Source organism: Bacillus rossius, chromosome 2 (assembly GCF_032445375.1).
Source record: "Bacillus rossius redtenbacheri isolate Brsri chromosome 2, Brsri_v3, whole genome shotgun sequence".
Taxonomy (NCBI): Eukaryota; Metazoa; Arthropoda; class Insecta; order Phasmatodea; family Bacillidae; genus Bacillus; species Bacillus rossius.
The window spans coordinates 127,510,191-127,532,163 of record NC_086331.1 but is presented as its reverse complement, the minus strand read 5'-3'; the positions used below and the strand labels follow the sequence as shown (position 1 = coordinate 127,532,163).

General features: G+C 37.9%; 1 protein-coding gene across 6 annotated transcripts in view; it reads left to right on the top strand.

Moving 5' to 3' along the window:
- The first annotated feature begins 4,541 nt into the window (after positions 1-4,541).
- LOC134529804 (battenin) overlaps positions 4,542-21,973 on the top strand; it is a 35,359-nt gene continuing 17,927 nt past the window's right edge. The window contains exons 1-5 of one of the 6 annotated variants that reach the window (XM_063364263.1): positions 4,543-4,712; positions 13,145-13,229; positions 18,534-18,600; positions 18,677-18,891; positions 19,872-20,011. In XM_063364263.1, coding sequence (XP_063220333.1) covers positions 18,582-18,600; positions 18,677-18,891; positions 19,872-20,011 — 374 coding nt within the window. In that variant the 5' untranslated portion in view covers positions 4,543-4,712; positions 13,145-13,229; positions 18,534-18,581. Of the gene's footprint in view, positions 4,871-13,144; positions 13,230-18,533; positions 18,601-18,676; positions 18,892-19,871; positions 20,012-21,973 lie in introns of all 6 variants that reach the window. The other 5 variants (XM_063364262.1, XM_063364265.1, XM_063364264.1 and 2 more) reach the window with 5 other exon arrangements.

Here is a 21,973-nt window from a genome sequence, read left to right as displayed (position 1 = left end):
AGTACACTCCCGATTATCCGCGAAATTAAGTGGCAGGGCCATTGGGATAATCAGCAAAAGAGCCGAAAATGGGAAACAAAAAAGGAAACATTAATTTTAACTTAAAAATTGAAACATTTATATACAGTAAAAGTTACAATTAACAGTAAAAAATTTTAAATGATGCTAATATCGTAGTATTTTACTGAGTAATTAACATACATTTCAGTAATGTAAACATAAAAGTGCTCAACCATACGACTAGAAACAAAGTGCGACAAAGACAAAAATAGCAACGCATGCCAGCCTACTGCGTGAGTTCTGAGAAGGCCTATGGCGTTTTACTGTATACTGCACACAATACACTCGTCAGTAGAGTTTAAATTTGCTCACTTGTAATAAAATACAGATTTACATATTTGCTGTATTTTTTCGTAGCATGCGCGGATCATCTGCCCGTGGATAATAGAGAGTTTACTGCACTTTATTCTGGATGTGTTGTTCATCTGGAAAACCTAAGGAAATGAATTATTCTGTATATGAAAGATATTTCAAAAACAGAAGTTTTTTAGGTGCAATAAATGACTATATGAGATGCAGGGCCAATATAAACATTAATGACTGCTACAAGAATATACAGAATTAATTGAAATGTGTTTATTCTTTTTACGTTATCAAATACTGGAATAAAACTTTTGAACAATGCATTTGTGTTGAAATCTGTATCCATTTAGTAACTGCAAAAAATATATATATATATATATATATTAAAAAAATTTCTGAAGTGTATGAGTGTTAGTGATTAAGGTAAGAGTCGGCCAATGATTAAGACGTCAGTCTGCCACAATTAGTGTATCAAAACATTATAAAGCTGAAGGAAATAGTTGTTAGTTTTAAATTTTTTTCTTGTCTCGCATTTTTAAGAACCTTTGTAGAGCTTATGAATAAATATTTGATTAACATTTTTATTTCAATATTTTGCATATGTTTCTCCAAAATACTGAACCTCTCACAAGCATTTGTTCCTAAAAATAAGCACAATGAACTTTATTACCTATAACAAATGTTTCGTCATTGTATCATCATGGGATTCTGTGTTTGATTTGCAAGTGTGCTTGTGTTGACGTGACTGGGTTCGCTTAGTTCTTTGGGGTTTCTGGTTCGATCTCGCATCATCCTCATGCACAGCTTCCTCGTTGACTACGTTAATGTCAGTAACACCATTTTAGTTCTGATAACTTTCGCCACTATACTGGGCCCATTCATTTCATAGCAAACATCCTGCAGAAGTTGCTGCTGAAAGGGGGTGCAACCTTCCGACAACAAAAATGCTATTCACTGGTACTACAGGGAGTGGGTCTCTGACATCGATGAAAGACAAAACCCCTGCCGAAAACCTAGCTGGTGTGTACAAGATTCCATGTTCCTGTGGAAAGTTATACATAGGACAAACTGGCAGACGAATAATCACAAGGTTGTTATGTATGTCATTGATAACATGTCTATGGAAGACACAGTGGTGGTCGATTTCCGGTACACAATAAAAATGGCTGGATCTACAGGTGTGTGTGGTTAATTTATCAAGCCCTCAACATCAGACACAACAAAGGGTTAAAGAACACATCAGTGACTACAAGCATGCAAACCCACGATCAACTATAGCAGAACACTCCATGGAAACCAGACACAGCATTAATTTCGACCAATTCCACACCATATCCAACATCCGACAATACAAGAAAAGATGCATTCTAGAATCAATAGAAACATTTGCCCTCCCGCCGCAGACCTTGAACCCCCACCTCCACCCGCCAGTACTGAACCCCGCTAGCAGAATGCATGCCTAGTCCACCCCCACGCAAGATGTGGAGAAGGCCGGAAGTCAGTTCTCCGCCCTTCGCCACGAAAACCTGCGCTTCACGAGAGCTCCGGCCACGCCGTCATTAGCCGTACACGCAGCCGCAGATCGGATGGAGTGAACGTGCAATTCGTGAGTACGAGTAGTGAACAGTGACTCCAGTAAACCAGTGCTTCGTGAGTATTGTTCTCTGCCGACATAAGCAGGACCACCCATTCACCGCTAGTTGTGGTCCGTACACGTGCACCACCGCTGACGACCCTATTGGGACGCGGGGGTGAAGCACCCACGACCCACAGCGACGAGCTAGCCTGGCGCCCTCCGGGAACCCTCAAGCCAACAGTCCCCACTAGGATCCACCGGGTCTCGTGCTCGTGACGGCATTTGGCGCGTGTGGCGAAAACTGAACCATTTTCAAACAATTTCTACATCAAACAGCAAAGGTGGACACGAAACGGCCGTTTTGTGAGCGACAAGTAATAAGGGTCAGATAGGCAGGCGTGACAGGGTGGCGGACAAAGGATCCCCCCTCCCCTCCTAGACACTCCAATGGAACTGGCAGCGAGGATGCGTGACATCACAGCAAAGCGATCCCTCCCCCCCCCCCCCTCCACGACAAACCCTGATTATCACGCTCTCTTTGTGCGGCCTTACTCGGCGCGCGCAGCCAGCCACCCACACCTTCCTCTCACAGCTTCACGCTCTCTGCTTTGTGCGGCTGTTCAGGCAACCATCCAGCCGACAGCCCGACTCCGTGCGCACAGCGACCTAACCACTCCCCACTCACACTTGTAAACAACAACAACATGCAGTCACAGCCAACTAAACTGTGTGTGCACACTGCTTACTACCCAGAGAAGTATACTTACTGATGGGCGCACTACCATGGTACAGCTTATGTCAGTGTACATCTCACAGGAGCAACGCCCCATTGGCTGGGAGAACCACAGGCTACACATGGGTGAAACCATGTGACGAATTGCAGGAAGTGGCCAACAGACAACCACCCTGGCAGTGGCGACCAACCAAAACGCCCCTGTTACCAGCCATGACCGAGGCTATGGCAAGCAACACACTAGTGGACTTCGGAATAACCACGTGTCCGACATGCACCCATGCCACATGGAATCAGGTGCACGTTCGGGAACGAGCATCGCTTAATGACCCAGGCGCAGGGGTGTCTATCCACCCACTGTGGAGCCCGAGTAAGTTGGTGCTCCCAGAGTTCAGTGGGATTACACACGAGGACCCGAACACCTTCATACAACAGTGTGAAGCACGACTGGCGAGAGTCGGAATACCAACGGGCGAGTGGTCAGGGCGCACCAGCGAACAGCTGAGGGGCACGGCCCGCCAATGGTGGAACCTGTGGGGACAGTTCGGCATGCCATGGGAAGAATTCGCAACCGCCCTCACACGCCATTTTGACACCGACCAAGTTCTCGTACAATGTATCTCGAAGTTTTACGGTGAGCGAAAAAGGGACAACGAACCCGTTGAGCAGTTCATTGCTCAAAAAATGCAACTGTTCAGACATGTGTCACCCGACGCAGAACCAACTGTCGTGTTGAGCACTGTAACAGCACTGCTGCGAGACGAGCTACAACCATTCCTTAGATCTTCCCGGCACAACTTTGTAGAGGACTACGTCCAACAGGCCGTAGACACGGAAAGGAACCTACAGGGACTTTGACGTCGGAACACACCAAACATTGACTGAGGACGCACCAGCATTGGACCAGGTCGAGGCCCACCCACAACAAACACACTATAAATGAGTGGACAACAGCCACCCACACGGCGCCGAGCCATTGAGGACGCGACCCCATCTTACGAGCGAGCTACGCGGGAGCACCACGGCAACATGCCATGACGGAGCGACGCACATCCGCCGCAATGTCAAAGGGGATGCCCCACCGGAGTACGCCACTGGCATGTTGGCTGCCCCCTGCCTCGCCGACAACCACCACCACCAACCATCACTTCGGGAAATGCATCCCCAGGGGCGTGGAACTAGGATCCGCGCCTCTGACAACTGCAACTGGAGACACACAAGACGAGGAATTTGCCTCACCGGCCCTGAACCAACTATCCCGCCCCCAGGATGGATTACTACGTATCCCAGTGGAGGTGAACGGACAACCTGCGGCAGCCCTGGTGGACATAAGCGCGAGCCACGTCTTCGTGGCGCCGAGTCTAGTGCTACCCGGCATGCTACAACCACACCAGGCGGAGCTACGGTTGGCGACCACCACCCAACCAGGCTTGACGGTAGACCAGGCAGAACTTAAGGTAAGCCTTCGGGGCTTCTCTACAACAGTGACAGCCCTTATTGTCGAAAACTTACACGAAGAGATTGTCTTGATGTAAGTTTTTGGACATATGCCATCGCTTAGCAATGGTGTATGTCCAAAAACTTACATCAAGTCATGCACTCCCATTGCACAAATCTTTCAAAGATAATATTAAAAAATAGAGTTCACGAGAGAATATAATAAATATCATTCGTGTATGAGACCAAGCATTTCAGTTTAGCGTTTTAATGCCACCTTTGATACTGCCATTAAATTCAGGAATGGAGTGTGTGCGATAAGGTGTTCTCAGAGCATAGAGAAGCAATTCCAAAAATAGAAAGGCTACTGTCATTATCTTCAAAATTATTTTAAATATAGTAAATATAGTACTCCAGCGAACCCTGATGTACGCTAATTATAATACGGACAGCGACCATTGTTGTGTTTATTATTTGCTCATCTAATATTTTCTAAACGTTGCCACGTGTGTTAAAGATTATCAACTTTTAAAATTACGAAGTTTTGACCATAGGCCGTCGAAAACGCAGATGCAAATTTTGTCAATTGTGAAAGCGAGTTGCGTGAGTGGTGTAAAATATAGTGTAACACTAAAAAATAATAAAAATAATAATGCATGTATTGTGGGATTTATGTCTTGTCGTCAAGAAAGTTGCAAGAAAGGGGAAACGTTTTGCTGTGTATCGTATTTGTAATAAATTTTGTAAGAACATTCATCCAGGTATCAGATAAAATTTATATACCTTGTTTTGAAAATATGTTGTAGGTAGATTTTTTGTAATGAAGCCCTATTGACATTTACGATCTATTTTATCACATTTTAACGTCTACCAGATTGTTGATTAAGTGATGGTAGTTGCTTTATATGTTTCGAAATAAATGGGTTGGATTAAGTTATAGTAGGGTAAGATTTGTACACAATACACTTGAGTATTTAACAAGAACACATTATTATAGGTTTCATAAAAGTACATAACTACACTAGGTAATCCAGTAGTAGAGTCACTTATTTGTAAAAAATACTTGGTGAAATTTCCGTATCACGTATCCAAGTTAATACCTTTATCCTGATGGCATTATCCTGTATACATTGATCCTGTGGTACATGATGCTTCCTGTTTTAATTTAGTATGTCGTAAGATCATGTACATAAAAACTTGTGATATAAAAATGAATTATAACTGTAAAATGTATATGAAATAAAAAATTAACCACGCTAGGAGTGCAACAATGCAAGCATGGAAGATGTCACCAAACGTACAAGTTGAAATTGTAACAGTAGACAAATTTCTTCTCCAAGCCAAGTGCTGCTCCATGGTGGTTGAAGGGGGGCTGTGGGGCAGGGCGATAGTCCCTTCCGAACCCAAATGTTATATTTATATTTTATTTTGTAGGTTTTTTTAATGTGAACTGAAATACTTTAATTCTTGTGTTAAACTTTTCATCAAAAGTTGAAACTATTAAATAACAGAATTTTAGACCATAAATTTGTAAATATTCCAAACCTTATTTCCGACTTCTTTAGGCTTCTTTACACTGGGCCACCGCAAATGTGCCTTTGTGTGGGTGTGTGGCATGTTAATAAAACGCGCAAGAATTGTTTCGAGCCACTGGGAACGCGCCTCTTCGCCTCATTCCTAATTGCTAGTGTAAGAATGGATTTGGAGGAAGCAAATGCATTGTTTGTGTTGTAGCTACGGCGAAAGAAATGCAGTGAAAACAGAAGCTATTCGATTTATCCAATTTGTAACTATTTCTACCCACCGCTTTTATTTTAACTCTCCAAGTACTTATTCCTTTGCAGGCATGTCTCAGATTGTGATTCCCTCCTGCAGTTCTAAATAAAATACCTTTTGGTATGGAAACTTAATCCCGTCATCATTTGAAGAAACAGCTATATTGCAGGAAGTGGCTTGATGTGCACCATGGCTACTGCTGGCGTGAACATGCCACTTAGTGTGAATAGTTCTGTTTGGTTTCATGTCACTACGGTGTGGCACATTTCTATTGGCACACTCGTTGCCCAGTGTGAAGGGAGTCTTAATGTCATGTTTTGCAACTGCATCCTTTCTTTGTATGACAGCCTTCTTAGAGATAGTCTTCTTAGAGCCGCCCTTGCCCCAAGTTTACTTTTGTGAGAGCTAATTTTCCTGAAAAACTTAATGTGATTGTGTAGGCTAAAGATGTGAGAAAAAAAAAGAAATAATTTATGTTGATTATGAAAATGTGTAGGTAATTGTCAATAACTTGACTCAAAAGTGTCATTATCTTTCACTGTGTGAACGTTTGATATGTAAAAATGTGATGTTTATAATGAAAACAACATTGTGGTCTAGTTACATAAAGTATGCATTGTTAAAATTTTTCAGAACACTTGACTTAAATTTTGGAAGGTCGAATTACAAGCCGAAATGCAAGAAGTTGAAATTTGGCCAATGCTTGCGTTGCGTTTTTGTGTCTTGCGTGGTTTCTAACTTGGTTTTGAAAATGATGTTATTGAGCTTTTTGCATCCTGCATTTCTTGCGTTCCTTTCTTGCATACATAAACCTGGCCTAAAATCGTGTAGACAGTTGGTTAGATTAGGGTAATTCTTATGGTGAGATACTTTTCTGAAAAAATTCAGTCATAAATTCCAAAAAAAAAAAAAAATTTTTCTTCCGCACATGTTTTCCAGTCATTCTCAAAGAGGGCGTTGAGACAAAGTAGTTTACCAGTTGTTACCATTTTAACGAGTGTTGAGGTTAGGTTACTTATTATAGCATGTCTCAGCCTTAGTTTGCATTTTGCATTTTAATAGGCAATTACTCTCGCTTTCCTATCAACAATATCTGCTATGAGAGCTGTCTTTGCTTCAGTGTGCTCTGGTTTCATATACGTCCAGAGAGTGCCTTGTTATTTATAGTAACAGACAGCTAGGTACAAATAGTTTCTCCTGAGAAGTTATAATTGGTGTTTTTTTCAGAATCTATACAACTGTAATAATACTGTTAACAGAAAATATTTTATGGTCTGAGAAAAATAAACATACAGTTTAAAGTAATGAAAACTTATTATACTTGAAGATGGCATTCAAAATAAGAATTTCAATGTTAAAAAGCCAGTTGTGTCAATATGGTAACAGTGGGTGACATTTTCTTTGTACTGCAATCTAAGCATGAGACAGACTATTCAAATACTGCGATCTTGTGAGAATGGTCAGTTAGGTTAGGTTAGCTACATTAAAAAAAATTTTTTTATAAAAAGTGTGGACTGTTAGTGACATTTGAAGTACTAGTGTAGACAGGGTAATTGTTCCTTATTGGGTATCCAGTTTACAATTCAAAGTTTCAAAATCAAAAATATTTTGGTAATTGTGCAGTTTAAAATCAGAAAAACAGTCAACTGCTTACATTATTTCAATTTTTTTCCATTAAAATACAATTGGATATGTTGCGCAGTACAACAGCTCCTGTAAGCAATGTTCTTCAAAATTTCATTTTTATTTTCAAAATCAAATTTGTTTTGCATTACAAAATATACCATTCCGTTCTTTATTTTAATATTTTTATTTTTATTAAAATACAACTAAGTAGATACGCAATAAGAAACAATTAGAGTGAACAGTTAGTTAGGAATAGCCTACTGTATATTCATTTCAATGGTTGGTTAGGTAGGAATTCCAAATTTAAAATGTACCTAGCTTACTTAACACAACAAACCATTTTTAATATTTTATAATATTTCTGTGTAGCTTACCAACCGTTCACTCAATTGAAAAGTAGGCTATGTCTAATGTAGGTTACCTAACCTAACAAACAGTTCACATTATTTTTAAGATATTTAAATGTCGCTAACAAAACCTAATCAACTACGTATCTATACTAATAGTAAGAATTTTTAATGTGGTTAATCTAAACACTCTTTAACATTTACTGGTAAACTACATGAACTAACATAATGCCTCTTGAAGAAGACTGAACAACATAATTTGAAATGAAAAACCAGTTTGGGTGGAAAAGTCTTGGCCCTGTCTTTTTGAAAACAGCTTTGGGTACACTTTCTGAGGCTCTTTGGAGAACTACAGGATCAAGTTGCAGCTAGTATCAAAAAAACAGTATTGCAGCAACAACAATCAGGGCAATCTCTTGTTGAAAACATTCTTGGCTACGCTATGAAAGCACAACATGGCAGTGGCTGTTTCACTACAGTAGGAATTTTCTTATAAACTGTTTTCACAGCAAGTAGAGGATACTCTGTAATGTTCAAAAACACAATTTTTAGTATTATTTTATTATTTTTTCATGGAAAAGCCATAATTATTACAACTAAACAAAAGTTTCGTTGCTACAGATATAGGGCCTACCTACCCTATACAAATTTCAATCCAACAAGCTACAAAAGTTTTGTAGAAGCACAGAATTAGATTTCTTATTGGTTTAACTCATCTTAGTACTATTGCTATTTTCTTTTCTTCAGCCATTATGAAACGATTTACTGTCTACTACACTTATCATGCCAGTGGCCCTACTTTATTTAATAAATTATGAAATGTTTTAATTGTTGATAAGAATGGGTTTAATGTAATTGTCTTGATAGTTTCTAGATTGGATGCATCCATAAAAAATATTTAAAAATCTGAAAATTCACTTTTTTCCAGAAAATCTTTTAATCATTCTGTAAAACAGCAAAGCTATAATTGTTTGATTTTATTACTTGAGCAGCAGTAGTTTCCAGAAGTACTACCTATGTTCACAGAAGGATATGATTACTACCATGATGAATATTTGAAACACGATGGTGGTATGTTAGAGCAGAGGTTGTAAGTCTTTGTGTAAGTGGGTTACCAATTTAATTTTTTCGTATTTAATTTTATTGATTGTATTTTTTCATTAATTATACAGTACACTCCCTATTTAACGCGGTTGTCGGGGGACATAACTTTTACCCGCGTTGTTGCATAACCGCGATGTTTCGATGTGACCAAGGTCAAAAGGCATAAAACACCGCCTGTGTTCTAATAGGTCGGCAAGCACGCACAGTATAGACGGCCCGCCTTTGTGCGGACTTTGCATCCGCAGTTTTCACTAAACGCGGGTGAAAAAATAAAAAATAAAAAATTGTAAATATAAATATTAAATGTTGAATTTTATTTTTTATTTTTCCGCATGCCGCGCACAGTTTGTCGCACGGCCTACGAGCGCGCCACACGCCGCCATACACACGTGCGGCACACAAGCTGCTGCCAGTCTCGTGGTGTCAGCCACAGTATCTGCTTCGTCTGAGTGTCCGTAACAAAGTAAGTGCAGTGTGTGCGGTTACACACGATTTTGTGGTCAAAGTCTTCTAAATAGAAAGGCCATAGTAATACTTCAAACCGAATATGAATCGCAAAGTACCGAGTTTGATTGACAAAATAAAAATTCTAGATTTACGTACTTACAAATAGCGTGTCTTTTGCAGAAGTATGCAGCAGATACGTGAAAAACTATTCTAGCATTCGTACAATATAAAATAAAGAATCGTCTATCGTGTAAAGTGGTTAAACTTTGTTATCCATGCTTACAGTAAATTATAAATGGTCACATGTGGGATACAAAAATTGCGCCAAAATAATTTTAGCGCAATCAGTGGCGCCGTATTAAAAAGTCTGTTAAACGTTGTCTTTACTTATTCCATCAAACGCTGTGTCGAGTTGCTGAGTGTATGTGGCTCGGATCGGCAAGTGTTATATTCCCCAGCCTCTGGTTAAAGGTCGGGAGGCCGCTACACATAAACATTTCCGGGGCTTGTTTACTACCTCACGGCAAACGTGGTACAGTATGGTTCACGTAAGTATTGGACCACTGGGAATTCCTCGGCAAAGATTAAAATTACGCTAGCTGATTTACTTTATTATTTAATGTTAAAACATTATACCAAAGTAAAAAGATGAACGTGTATAATACAACGAATAATATTACGTCTGTAGGTTCAAGTTGTAACAAAACATTTATATGTCTCCGCTTGTCAACACACGTGACCACGAGAAGTGTGCAGACGGAAATGAGTGAACTACTCAAGGTCACCAGACTTCCCCCCTTTCGGCTTAATCGCCCCTCTCATCTGGCGCTTATATTCCACTCCTCCCGTCTACCCGGGTGTCTTGGTCGCATATTCTCGGCTCGCCTCTCCCCTCCCAGCGCTTGCCGTCAACCAAACCTATCCAAAATCAATCCCCAGCCGAGTCACGCTGGATAATGTCGCTGGACGGTAGGCTTTATCGGGTCCCCTGTCCGATGCTTTATTTGTGGGTTAAAAAAAATGTTAAGAACTAATGTTTCAGAAAATAACACTGGTCTGGATTGGATCATAATTTTAAAACACAACAAGATAGAGGAATAATGTACGGAGATATCTTGTTTAGAATTTCACTGCGGACATTTTCTACACCTAGGCTTTTTTCTGCCCGATGCTTAGTTTGTGAGTTACAACGCAAAATTATCCTAATCGGCTGTCAATCATTTATTCCATTATTATTACAGTAGAAACTCGTTAATCCGTGACGCGCTAATTTGGGAATCGGATAATCCGGGACGATTTAAAAGTGCAGAAAAAAAAAGAGAAGTAAAAATTGTCAGCGCTTAAAATTAACGTCACGCGGGCCGGCGGCCGGCAAACACTGCAAGCCTTCGCATGGGCCGCCAAACTCTGCAACGCTGTTTGTACCGACCCTTTGTGTCGTCCCCCTTTCAGCTGTCACATTTGTCACTCTTTAAACTTGAGGGGGATGTCTTGACTTCTGCTTCCCGTCTCCCTTTGTTTGTTTCCACCCGCCAACGCACGGCAGGCCCACCCGCCAACGCACGGCAGGCGCCTGGCGAGTAGCGAGTGACGTGTCTGGCTGGCATTCGGCTGGACGAAGTGGGATTATTGAGAGGGAGGGGGAGGGGGGGGACTACCCAAAATTTATGTGTGCAAGTTCAGCACGATCTTATCTTTCTCTCTTCGGCTGTTGTAAATGACCGTGAACTAATGGCTAGGCAGTGCCGTATTTTTTTTAAGCCGAGACTAATTCGAAGACGGTCTTTACCGTGAACGGATTATCCGGGTTTATTACTTTTTTTTTACAGGATTTTAATTAGCCGGGCATTGGCGGGTCCCAATTAACACGAATAATGGAGAGTTTACTATTTTTTATCCATCTGCTGCCAAGGCGCAGTAAGCCTCGGTAGATGTTACGTCACATGACCTTGGCCTTAACCCAGCTGCACGCCGGTATCTGAGAAGCTTGACAAGCCCTTCCGGGCTTTAATCGCTAGTCCGTGAAATTCGGTAATCCGTGATTATCTCGGTCCCGACCATCACGAATTAACGAGGTTCTACTGTGTTATTATTATTATTATTCATTTCTGATTGGGGGACATGGTTTGACCCGCGATATACCCGATTCCGCGATCTATCGGGGCGCGGTATACCGGGAGTTTACTGTATGTGTCCAAGGTTAAATTTTTTGTGTGTTGCTGACTCAGTATTACTGCTAATTATTTAATAAAGAAATGTCTGTCTGTTGTGTTAGGTCAGCAACATTAATAAAACTATTTTATATGTAATAAATACAAAGATATAATTAATGTAGCTGACCTAACATAACTAACCGTTCACACATTTTTACAGTATTTTTAATGTAGCTAACCTAACCAACCATTAAAACTGTAAATTGCTGGTAAACTACTTGAAATATTACATTGTTATTTTACAGAATGATAAAAAATATGTCAGGAAGTAAAAAAGTGCTTTTTCTGATTTTCATTGGCTTTTTTTTTTTATGTGTCCCTCACTTAGATTATTACCATTGTCTTGTTTATTATAAGGGGGCACATGGTCAACATTGACAGTACCTAGGAGCTTTTTAGAACAATTGATTTCTGTAAATGGTATTTTTGAGGGTAGTTTTTGAAGGTAGTTGTTTTTCCAAACGAATGTGATTTAACGAACAAAACATCTATTTTGGGCGTCTCAAATTGACCCTAGGTACACTTTTGATATTTTTCTGCATGGAATTGTGACAGTACAAGTATTTTTTTGTCTATTTATTTTATATTGATTTTATGGCAAAGTTAAGGCATATGCAGTCTATTCTTACACTAAACCATTTGTAATGCTACACATAAAGATCATGGTAGGGTCTACATACATTCATGACAATATTAAACTTTATTTATCTAACCTAGTAACTTGATAACTAAAATACAGAATTTAAACAAATATTAATAATAAACAGATGAAAATAAAACATTATTTTGAAGTACAATAATGGAGCAGAAAGGCAGATGTAGACATTACCCATTTACATGAAAACTTACAGAAAATGTAACATTAATTCTGGAATTATTGGCATCATTTAACAGTGCATTTTGCAACCTCTTGTTTGAACTTTGAAAGTGTTTCTGAACCTCACTACTTTAAAGGTAGCCAATCACACACCACAGATACGGTGAGAGTATTAAATCATTGGCTATCATTAATGACACCAGTCAGTTGCTTAAATAGTCTGGGACCGATTAAAAAAATATATATATAAATTAGAGTTAAGCAATTCAAAAAGCTGCCTTTCCTGAATTCGTATCCAATAAAGTTAGTCAGACAAATGATCACTCGGATTCAAGTTAAAGATTATTCAAATATACAGGTATTCCCTGTCACTTTGATGCCAGATTTTATGTGAAATTGGCATTTTTACACTATATTACAATAGTCAATAAATGGTAACACAAGAGATTCCACTATAGTCATCTTTTTACAAAATAGGAGAAAACATTTTTGCTGGTGAATGGAGTGTCTACACTCCACTCAGCATTATATTTGTAACATGCCCGAATAGAAATGGCTCATGTCAGGAAAATGTATACATTTTAAAATTCTTTTTTGAATTTTAAAGATGTGCCCGCCATAGTAATTTATGGTAGTAAACCATAATCCAATCTTCTCAACATATGTAGAACCCAATTAATATCGATGGGTTTATCTGATTTACAGCCAAGAAATTCCCTCATGACCATGGACATAAAGATTCTATATCAGAATTTATGACCTTGATAGCAGGTTTACAGGGACCATAAGTGTAAGTATATCTGGAAGTCCGCAGAGTGGAGGTGGTTCTTCACTTCCTTAACACTGTCGGCAAATCCTTGATAAATAACAAGAACGGCAAAGGCCCCAAGATGGAGCCCTGTGGTAGGTACTGACACTAGGAGTCATTGCCATGTATTGAAACATACTGCTGGCGACCACTCAGATACGATTCTAACCACTGTCTTGATTTTTCATATATTTTGAAAATTACAATTTTTAATTCAAAATCATCATTTACTGAAATACAACAGAACTAGAATGGTTACATGCTTGTCATTCATGGCTAAATTTATACTATTTATAATGTTAAATATAGTAGTATGTTTACTGTCGTAGCTAATGTGAAGAGAATTATTTTGTAAAAACCTAGATATTTGCTGGTGTGTTAGAAATTCAAGAGGCTTGGATAAAGCAAGTAAAATGTTAGTAGGCTGAAGATCATTGAGATTTATAGCATTGCTACAATTTGCAAGAAGTTTTATCATTGAAAGATTTCAAGCCCTAGGAAACAAAATAGTTTGCAGAGAGTCATTAAATACAGTTGTGATTGCAGAAAGTGTGTAACCAATAACTATCTTAGCTAACCAGATGCTGATGCTATCAGCACCTAGAGCCTTGGGCATAACATGCTTCATAGAATTAATTGTCTTTGTGTGTTTAATGGGAGTGAATCTAAACTCTTACAAATGATTTGTCACCACAGTAAAGGTGTAATCATATTTTAGGGTCAAAGGAGGTGGGCATTAAAATCCTCCAACGTCCCGTCTTTGTGAAACCCTAGCCCATGGAATTTTTGCTGCGGTGCCTTTGAAGAGCGACAAGCATTAATGGTATCAAGGAAATAGCACATTTTAGCCTTTATCACTGCTTGCATAACGTACGTTTAGTATGCAATATTTCGTAGCGGATAATGAAGATTATGCTTAAATGCACTGTAAGCACTGTCGTGGTGCTTCATTAATAATATTTAATCATTTATAAGCCTAGGTTCTGGGTGTTCAGTTACCTGTCTTGTGGGGCCACAGTATTGTGAAGGTTAGCTATCATGGTGCTCAAGTTATGCACTTTATTATTCAAGGAATTGGTGTGAAGTATTTCTTGCCATGGAAGGTTTGCGGCCTGGACGTATAGGCTTTATCAAGTAAACAAGTTCGTACTGAGGAATTCCATACACGTTAGTCTGGTTGTGAACCATTTCAAGTTCAGGATGAGATGTGAATATTAAATCCATCCAAGATTCAGATGTAGAATCATGGTAAGTAGTCTCAAGAGCACATACAGTCGTATTTAAACAACAAAATTATTTAAGGGTGTCACAAGCATGTTGGCCATTTACTTTTCTTGCCATTACTGTTATTTGAGGGATTTACCTATAAATTTATCACAATAGTTTTCTTGGCATGTTATGTTTTGTCTCAAAATTTTTCGAGCTGTAAAATGTAACACAATTGTTCATAATTATCATCATGTGAGTGACGTTTTACAAGTGAAAATAACATTTAGTGGATGTTTGGTGACAAATGCAAGAGAACTGTTGGAATAAATTCATAGGAAAATGCCTCGATAGTCATGGCGAGATAATGAAATAACCAATAATGGCATGTGAGGCAGAGTTTGAAATTCTGTACTTTTTGACTGTAAATTTAATTTTGACAGTCACCCATTTTAATGTAGTTTTCGTAGTTGTAAAAATCAGCTAGCAAGCTCATCTTTGAGTTCTGACAGAGATCAGCTGTTCTGGGCAGACTTTATCATATCAACAAAGTTTTTTGTAAACCCAGATATAGTTCCAGGGTCAGATATTCAGGTTTCGCAGGATAATTTGAGTCAGATGAGAATATTTTTCATAATTTTTTGTGGCTTCTCTTGCATATGCATGGTGTTCACAAATTGCTGGGCATAAATTTAATGGGTGGCTGAGAATGCTAAAAAAAAAAAGAAATTTTTTGTAAAGGACCATACGTCTGGTAACGAAACCCTACAAAGTTACAAGTGCTAACAGTAGCATGCAAATTTGAATTTAACAGGCTTCATAAAATGCTAGGAGAAAAATTCACATATGTTTTATTGTGCATAGTTAATCAGCACACACTGAACTGGCTAGATGATGATAATAATAACAATAATAATTAATGTAAGATTTCCTGCTTAAGGCAGGGTAGAAATGGATTGCAAGTGACTGACTCTTTGTGGAGTAAAATTAAACACACACTGAACAGGGTAGATGTTAATGATAGTAAATGTGATATGTATTTCCTGCTTTAGGCAAGGAGAAAATAGATTGTAAGGGGGTTGACTCTGTGTGGAGTAATAATATTTTGCATAAATATCATAAATATTGTTATATCATAAAATTATTTCTCATATCTTCAAATAAAAAAAGAAATCCTTAAAAATTTAGTAATGAATACAATGAAATTGGTTAGAAATAGTAGAAAAAGTATTAAATGAATTCCAGAATTTCGGAAATCACACAAAATAGCACGAATGTCATTCCACGTTAATCGGTAGAAGATGATGTGAACACATCCAGTTAAAGATATAACATTGTTCAGAGATAAAAAACTGCTTATATCACAATGCAGCACAGGAAAATATAGTGTTTGTTGTAAGGAAAAAAATTATTTTGTTGGTAAGTTCATTTTCATCTGAAAGGGCTACTGTTAAAAATTACCTGGCACACTTTCTTTCATTCTTGCAAAATTGTTCAGAGATAAATAACTGCTTATAATATCACAATGCAGTGCAGGAAAATATCATAGTGTTAGTTGTAAGGAAAAAAATTATTTTGTTGGTTAGTTCATTTTCATCTGCAATAGCTATTCTACTATTAAAAATTACCTGGCGCACTTTCTTTCATTCTTGCAACTAATCAGTAGACATCACTGTACATGTTCTGAAGAAGAAAATCTCACTATCCACATTCCAAAATTCTTGTATTGCTATAGGTTTTAACTTTTAGCGCTAACTTTTATGTTACCTAACTCGGTCAACTACAGCATGTTTGTTGCATGCTTAATCAACCTAATTAAACAAAATAATGTAAAGTTTATTATATCCACTGTAGCAAATCCACTGTCTCTGTTTTGTGTTGTGTAAATGTTTACTGTTATAATAACTATCCATGTGTAAAGGGTTGTTTCAGTTGTACCCCAGCCCTTAAAGCCCAGTAACAATCAACATAATGTTCGCAGGCTTTCACGGCCATTGTCTGAAGAGGCTTGGCTTCTGGGTTGTAGCCGCGTCCTTGGCGAATAATTCACCGACATTTCGGTTGACATTGCAGTTGCCATCATCATCCCTGATGATGGTGACTGCAATGTCGACCGAAACGTCGGTGAATTATTCGCCAATATTCCAACAATCAACATAATATCAACACATGGATAGTTATCAGTATAAGAACTTGCACAACTCAATACTAACACAGCAGCCTGGCTAAAATAGTTTTAAACTTAATAAAGTAAATAAAATAATACTGGGCAAAATCTAGTCAACACATGCATTTTATTATTTATTAAAATAAGTCCTTCGAATTATTATGTAATAGTATGTTCAGAGCTTTTGATTGGCTGAATAAATATCATGGTTTTAGCATTACGTATTATTAAGCAAGAGTAAAACAGAGAGTGAACTCTACTTAATACTAATACTGGGCTTGTGTAAATGCATAGTGTAACATACAATTGCAGCTAGTTATATTGAATTGCATGAAGGTTCACTGTTGTGTATAATACTGTGTTGTGTTGATACTAAGTTGATTGTGTCCAGGCCCTTAGAATGGAGTTAGATCATGGTAATTGAGGTTAGTTAGCTTTATTAGGTCCTGGTGTTTGGAATGAAGTGAAGTGCAAAGAATTGGGGTCGTTATTGATTTCGTCATGAATGGTGATTGCATGCGTTGGTTATTTTGCGAAGCCTAGCAAATATTAGGTTACTGTTACGTGGTTACCCATTGCATAAAAGTTTTGGTTTGGTAATGTTAGCATAATAGATGATTTTTTTAGGCCTGTCTTAAAATCTTCCAGGTTCTTCCAACAGAGGAAGTGCTTGTTTGTGGGGACAGCGAAATGTAAACAATGGCAGAACAAATGTGATTTTTAGGTTTTTCCTGGATGAAATTTATTGTATTAAATTAATATCTTTGCAATTTCTGGTAGCATTAGTATTAATAAAGTTAAAGAGTTGAACTGCAAATGTTTTCATTCTTATTTGTAAAGGAAGTTTGGGTTGGAAAATATTACATATATTGGCATGTTTGTTATGTAAGCTTGAGGCTACCCTCATCAGAGCTTAATAAAATATTTTGACCTTGTTTTGACGTGAAAACATCTTTAAGTTCGGTTTCGAATACTGGTTGTCATTCCGAAATTGTGAGCGATACCAAGACTGTCTAGTACTCGGACAACAGGGAGGGCAGTGTTTGACAGAGGAATGTTGAAAGTGGTAAGTGAACCAGCTGGAACTTCCCCCACTTTCCGCCACACACGGGGGGGAAGGCGAGCGATGCGTTCAGTCGGATAACGAAACAAGTCGTTGCTCGCAGGGCGGCCTTAGAGAGTGGGTGTGATTGTTTATTCTGTGGTTTGGGACAGATGTTTAGAATGCAGTACTGCCGACCTTTATCTGCAATAGAGATCTCTGTAGTATTAAATGTGGAAAAAACTGATATAGTAAAGTAAAAAAATGTCTCAGTACACGAAAAGATAGTGGAAGCAGCAGTTGGCATTTTTCCTTAATGAGGTAAATGTTAAAAAAATTATTTTTATGTCAGTAAAATGATTACAATAAACACCCATTGTGTCAATATTCTTACTATGCCTTTCGTTCTGACGGATTGTATATTTTTTAAGCCATTGTTTGGTATATTATAAAAAAACATATATTCTTAGTATAGTCACTTTATATTTGCATTAAATGATGTTAAAAGTGTAAAAACTATGCAGTTTAATGGTGGACTTTATTTGCTTTGTGGGTTGTTGTGGGTATGCTTTAAAAGTTTTTATATTACACTGGGTGAATTGGATCCAAGGTGATAGCAACTGAAAAATTTCACTAAATCAAGCAATAGTTCGTGATAGAGAATGGTAATTTTTTGCTTTTAATTTTATGCTTGTGCCATGTGTTGGGTTGAAAAAATATAATATAGTCTGATTTAGATGTTTGCTTCAGTAGTTTTTGATTAGTGTTATTTTAAGTTAATAATTTAGGCATACCTTTTTGTCTGTTATAACAAGTTTTATGTGTGTGGATAGTTTACTCTGTGTAATAATGTGCTTATGTTGCTTTCCAGAACTTGCTTTCTGGATTTTAGTACTGCTTCTTCCTTTCTTCCGTTGACATGGCAAACTTGTCTCAGTGTAAGTTCTACCAGTTTTTGTGTTTATGATTTGATTAGCTATGTATTATTTCAACTAACAAATGATTTATCGGCAGGTGAAAGAAGACAAAATGCTTCCTCTAGCCAGAGTGAGCTACCAGGGGAGTCTTTGAGCTCAGATCTCACACTCGTGCAGTCGTCTCGAAAGTCGAAACGTTGGAACAATCTTGTGGCATACTGGCTGCTTGGTCTTTGCAACAACTATGGCTATGTGGTTATGCTGAGTGCTGCACATGATATACTTAGCACTGACTTCAATGAGTCTATAAATGTAAGATGCATTAGTCATAAAATTGTTTGCTGTTTCAATTAACACTATACAATCACATTCATATTGTGGCTAATGTCGATAGTTTGATCCCAGCTCACACCGTGACTCTGTCTATGAGTACTGAATTAGTATAAGTGCTTCAGAATCCACTGTCATTTAGAGGTTAAGTTTATTCTACTTAAACATGCCATGTTGAGGCTCAGTATCGTATGCTGATTTGGTTATTTAATATTCTTGCTATTACTGTTAAATGACAATGCTTAGATGAACCGACTTTAAAAGACTTGCCAAGTTAGCTTCAAACATTTTTTTTTACAGTATGACTAGTCAAAGTTTATGAAAAAAAGTTTTGATCAACAAAGTTTTGCAAAAGTTGTTCTACATTTCCATGTAGACCCTGCCTCATGTGGGAAAGTAAATGTCTGAAAATCTACATGTCAATTTATTTTCTTCTGTAAATCTATTCCATTAGCTCTCTTGCAGTTATTGTTGGGTCACCAATTTTTTCACCAGTTTTTTACTCAATGTTAATTTCCAGCTGTAAAAGTTTACGAATATTGTAATAATTATGATTACTTGTTGTCTTTTTAGAGCTATTAGATCATATTTAGTAAAAATCTAGAAAGAATATTTGAGAGAAAACATAAAATCCTGTCATGATAAATTTACAGGAAAAGCCCTCACATAATAGTAATGACAAGAAAATTAACCAACGTGACATGTTTAATTGAGCCTTGAACCCTACATTGACCTTAATAACCTTTTTGTTTGTGATAATATACAAAAGTATCACATTAATTTCCTAGTTATCATAATAAGTAGGGTTTTGTACTTTTTTTTACAGTCGAAACGTAAGTAACGTTTTGCAGCAGAGAATACACAAATTTTTATTTTCCATGTAGACTATTTTAATCATCTATTTATAATGTTTTTAGCAATGTTGTTGATCAATGTTTTTTCTTTGTCAATATTTTTAATAGAGCACCAGCCCACCAGCTAACGTATCAAGCAATACCACCAGAGATTGTAATCGTATATCAACAGGGGCTATTTTATTAGCAGATGTCTTACCGTCTCTTGGAGTGAAAACAATTGCTCCTTTTTTACTATTCAGTGTTCAGTAAGTATAAGCAAATTATTTCATTGCGTTTTTAATGCTGCATTGTATATATTATAGTGACTTTCTAATTTTTTTTTTTTTACTAAAAGTAAGAAGTGTAGTTTATGAAAATATTTTGTTCATGCTTAAACAATTGAAAATATTTATACATTTTCACTTCATGGACATAAATAGACAATATATTATGGCTCCCAGTATATTGTGTCTCATGTTACTGGAACACCTTCAAACTTTTTTCTAGTGCTATAATTTTTATGCCTGTTTATTACTTATGTGCTACGTTTTAAAGTTTTGATGTATTAGGTTTACATCCCTGTATAGAAATTAAATGAGCCTCTCAGAATGCCACTTAGAATCTCATTTTTAACATTTGTGAAGGTTTAAGTTACTTATCTCTGTTATGAAGTTAAACTATTTTATAACTTTCTAGTCATATTAGGTAAATTGCAAATAAAAATTTATATGACAGTGAGTCACCCTGCATATCACTAAGTGAAGGATTTACAGCATCTAGAAAAATATTGTTGGCATGGGCATAGATCCGGGGGAGGGGGCCAGGGTTGACTGCCCCCCCCCCACCCCTGGAATTAAGAAGGCTCTCACTTGTGCTTGCAGAATAGTGACCATAAGACGGGGTTGATAAACGTAAACATCAAAACCATGCATTGTGGAAAACTTTCTGTGTATTTTAAAGTTTTCTGCTTTTCCCACGCACCCGAGCCAAAATATGGGCGGTATGCAACATGCAAGCACCTTATCCAGAGATTACTTGTGTCAGTTAAAAACCCACGTGCAAAACTCTGGCGCCTCCTGCGAATTCCTGTTGGTCCACCTAACGAATCCTTCAGATTTGCACCCTTGTCATAGGGTTGAGACCTTGTAGTATGCCTGGTGTTCCTGATAGTCACATTCTCAACCAGGGACCCAAAGCACCACAACAGACATCTACTTTTGAGGTTACCATCACTAAAACCTCTAGTAGTTAATTTTTCTTAAAATGAGAAATATTGATATATATGTGTGTATATGTATATACAATTTTTTTTTGTCTACCTTATTTAATATTCTTACACCCATAGTAAATAGTAGAGAAAATTATACTTCACTACATATATATTATGAATGTACTTATGTTAAAATCCATTTAAAAACAGGATAATGCATACTGTAACACCATACTCCTTGCAATCAGTAGGGAGGATCAATTGCTATAGAATGATGAATGATGATTAAGTTATTATGCTAATGAATTGTAGATATCCTTGGATGATTTGGGCATCACCAGCCATTAAAATTAAAGTTCCTCACATACTATGCACACAAATGGAATTTGTTGGAGGAAGAAGTTGATAAAACTAGGTATACCATGATAAAGCTTACTTGCGAACCAGTCAATGGAGAGTAATCAGGTTTCATCCTATCTGCGTTCCTGTCCATGTATTGTGGTGAAATTTAGCAGGTTTAAAAGAATGAAAACTATAACACAAAAGATACTTAATTGGGTGGTGACACCAGGACACTTTACGTTAATTTTGAAATAGCAGGGATGTAGCCACATGGGGCGGCATGGGGCGGTGAAACCCACACTCGGAAATCGCCGACCCACACTAATTTTATCTAAAAACCATATCTCTATTCCTGGATGTATGGCAAGGAATGTTATCTCCTTGTTGCGCTAAGCAGTTTTTGCCGCCTGGCCGGAGCTGGAGGAGTGAATATGGAAGGGGGATGAGCTATTTTTAGACAGTCTTGCTGCGTGTGATGTGCCGCTGCAGAGAAGCTCTCTGCTACTTCCTTCCCACCCCAAGTCTCTACGTTGCTAGGCAACCATTCCTCCCCCTCTTTCCTTACGTTGGAGGGACAAAGACAAGGTCAAACACTCCGTGCCGCCTAGCCTGGCTCGTTTGCCGCCGCGCGTCTGATGATTTAGAGATAACAGTGCCGCCAGGCGTCAACAAAGGA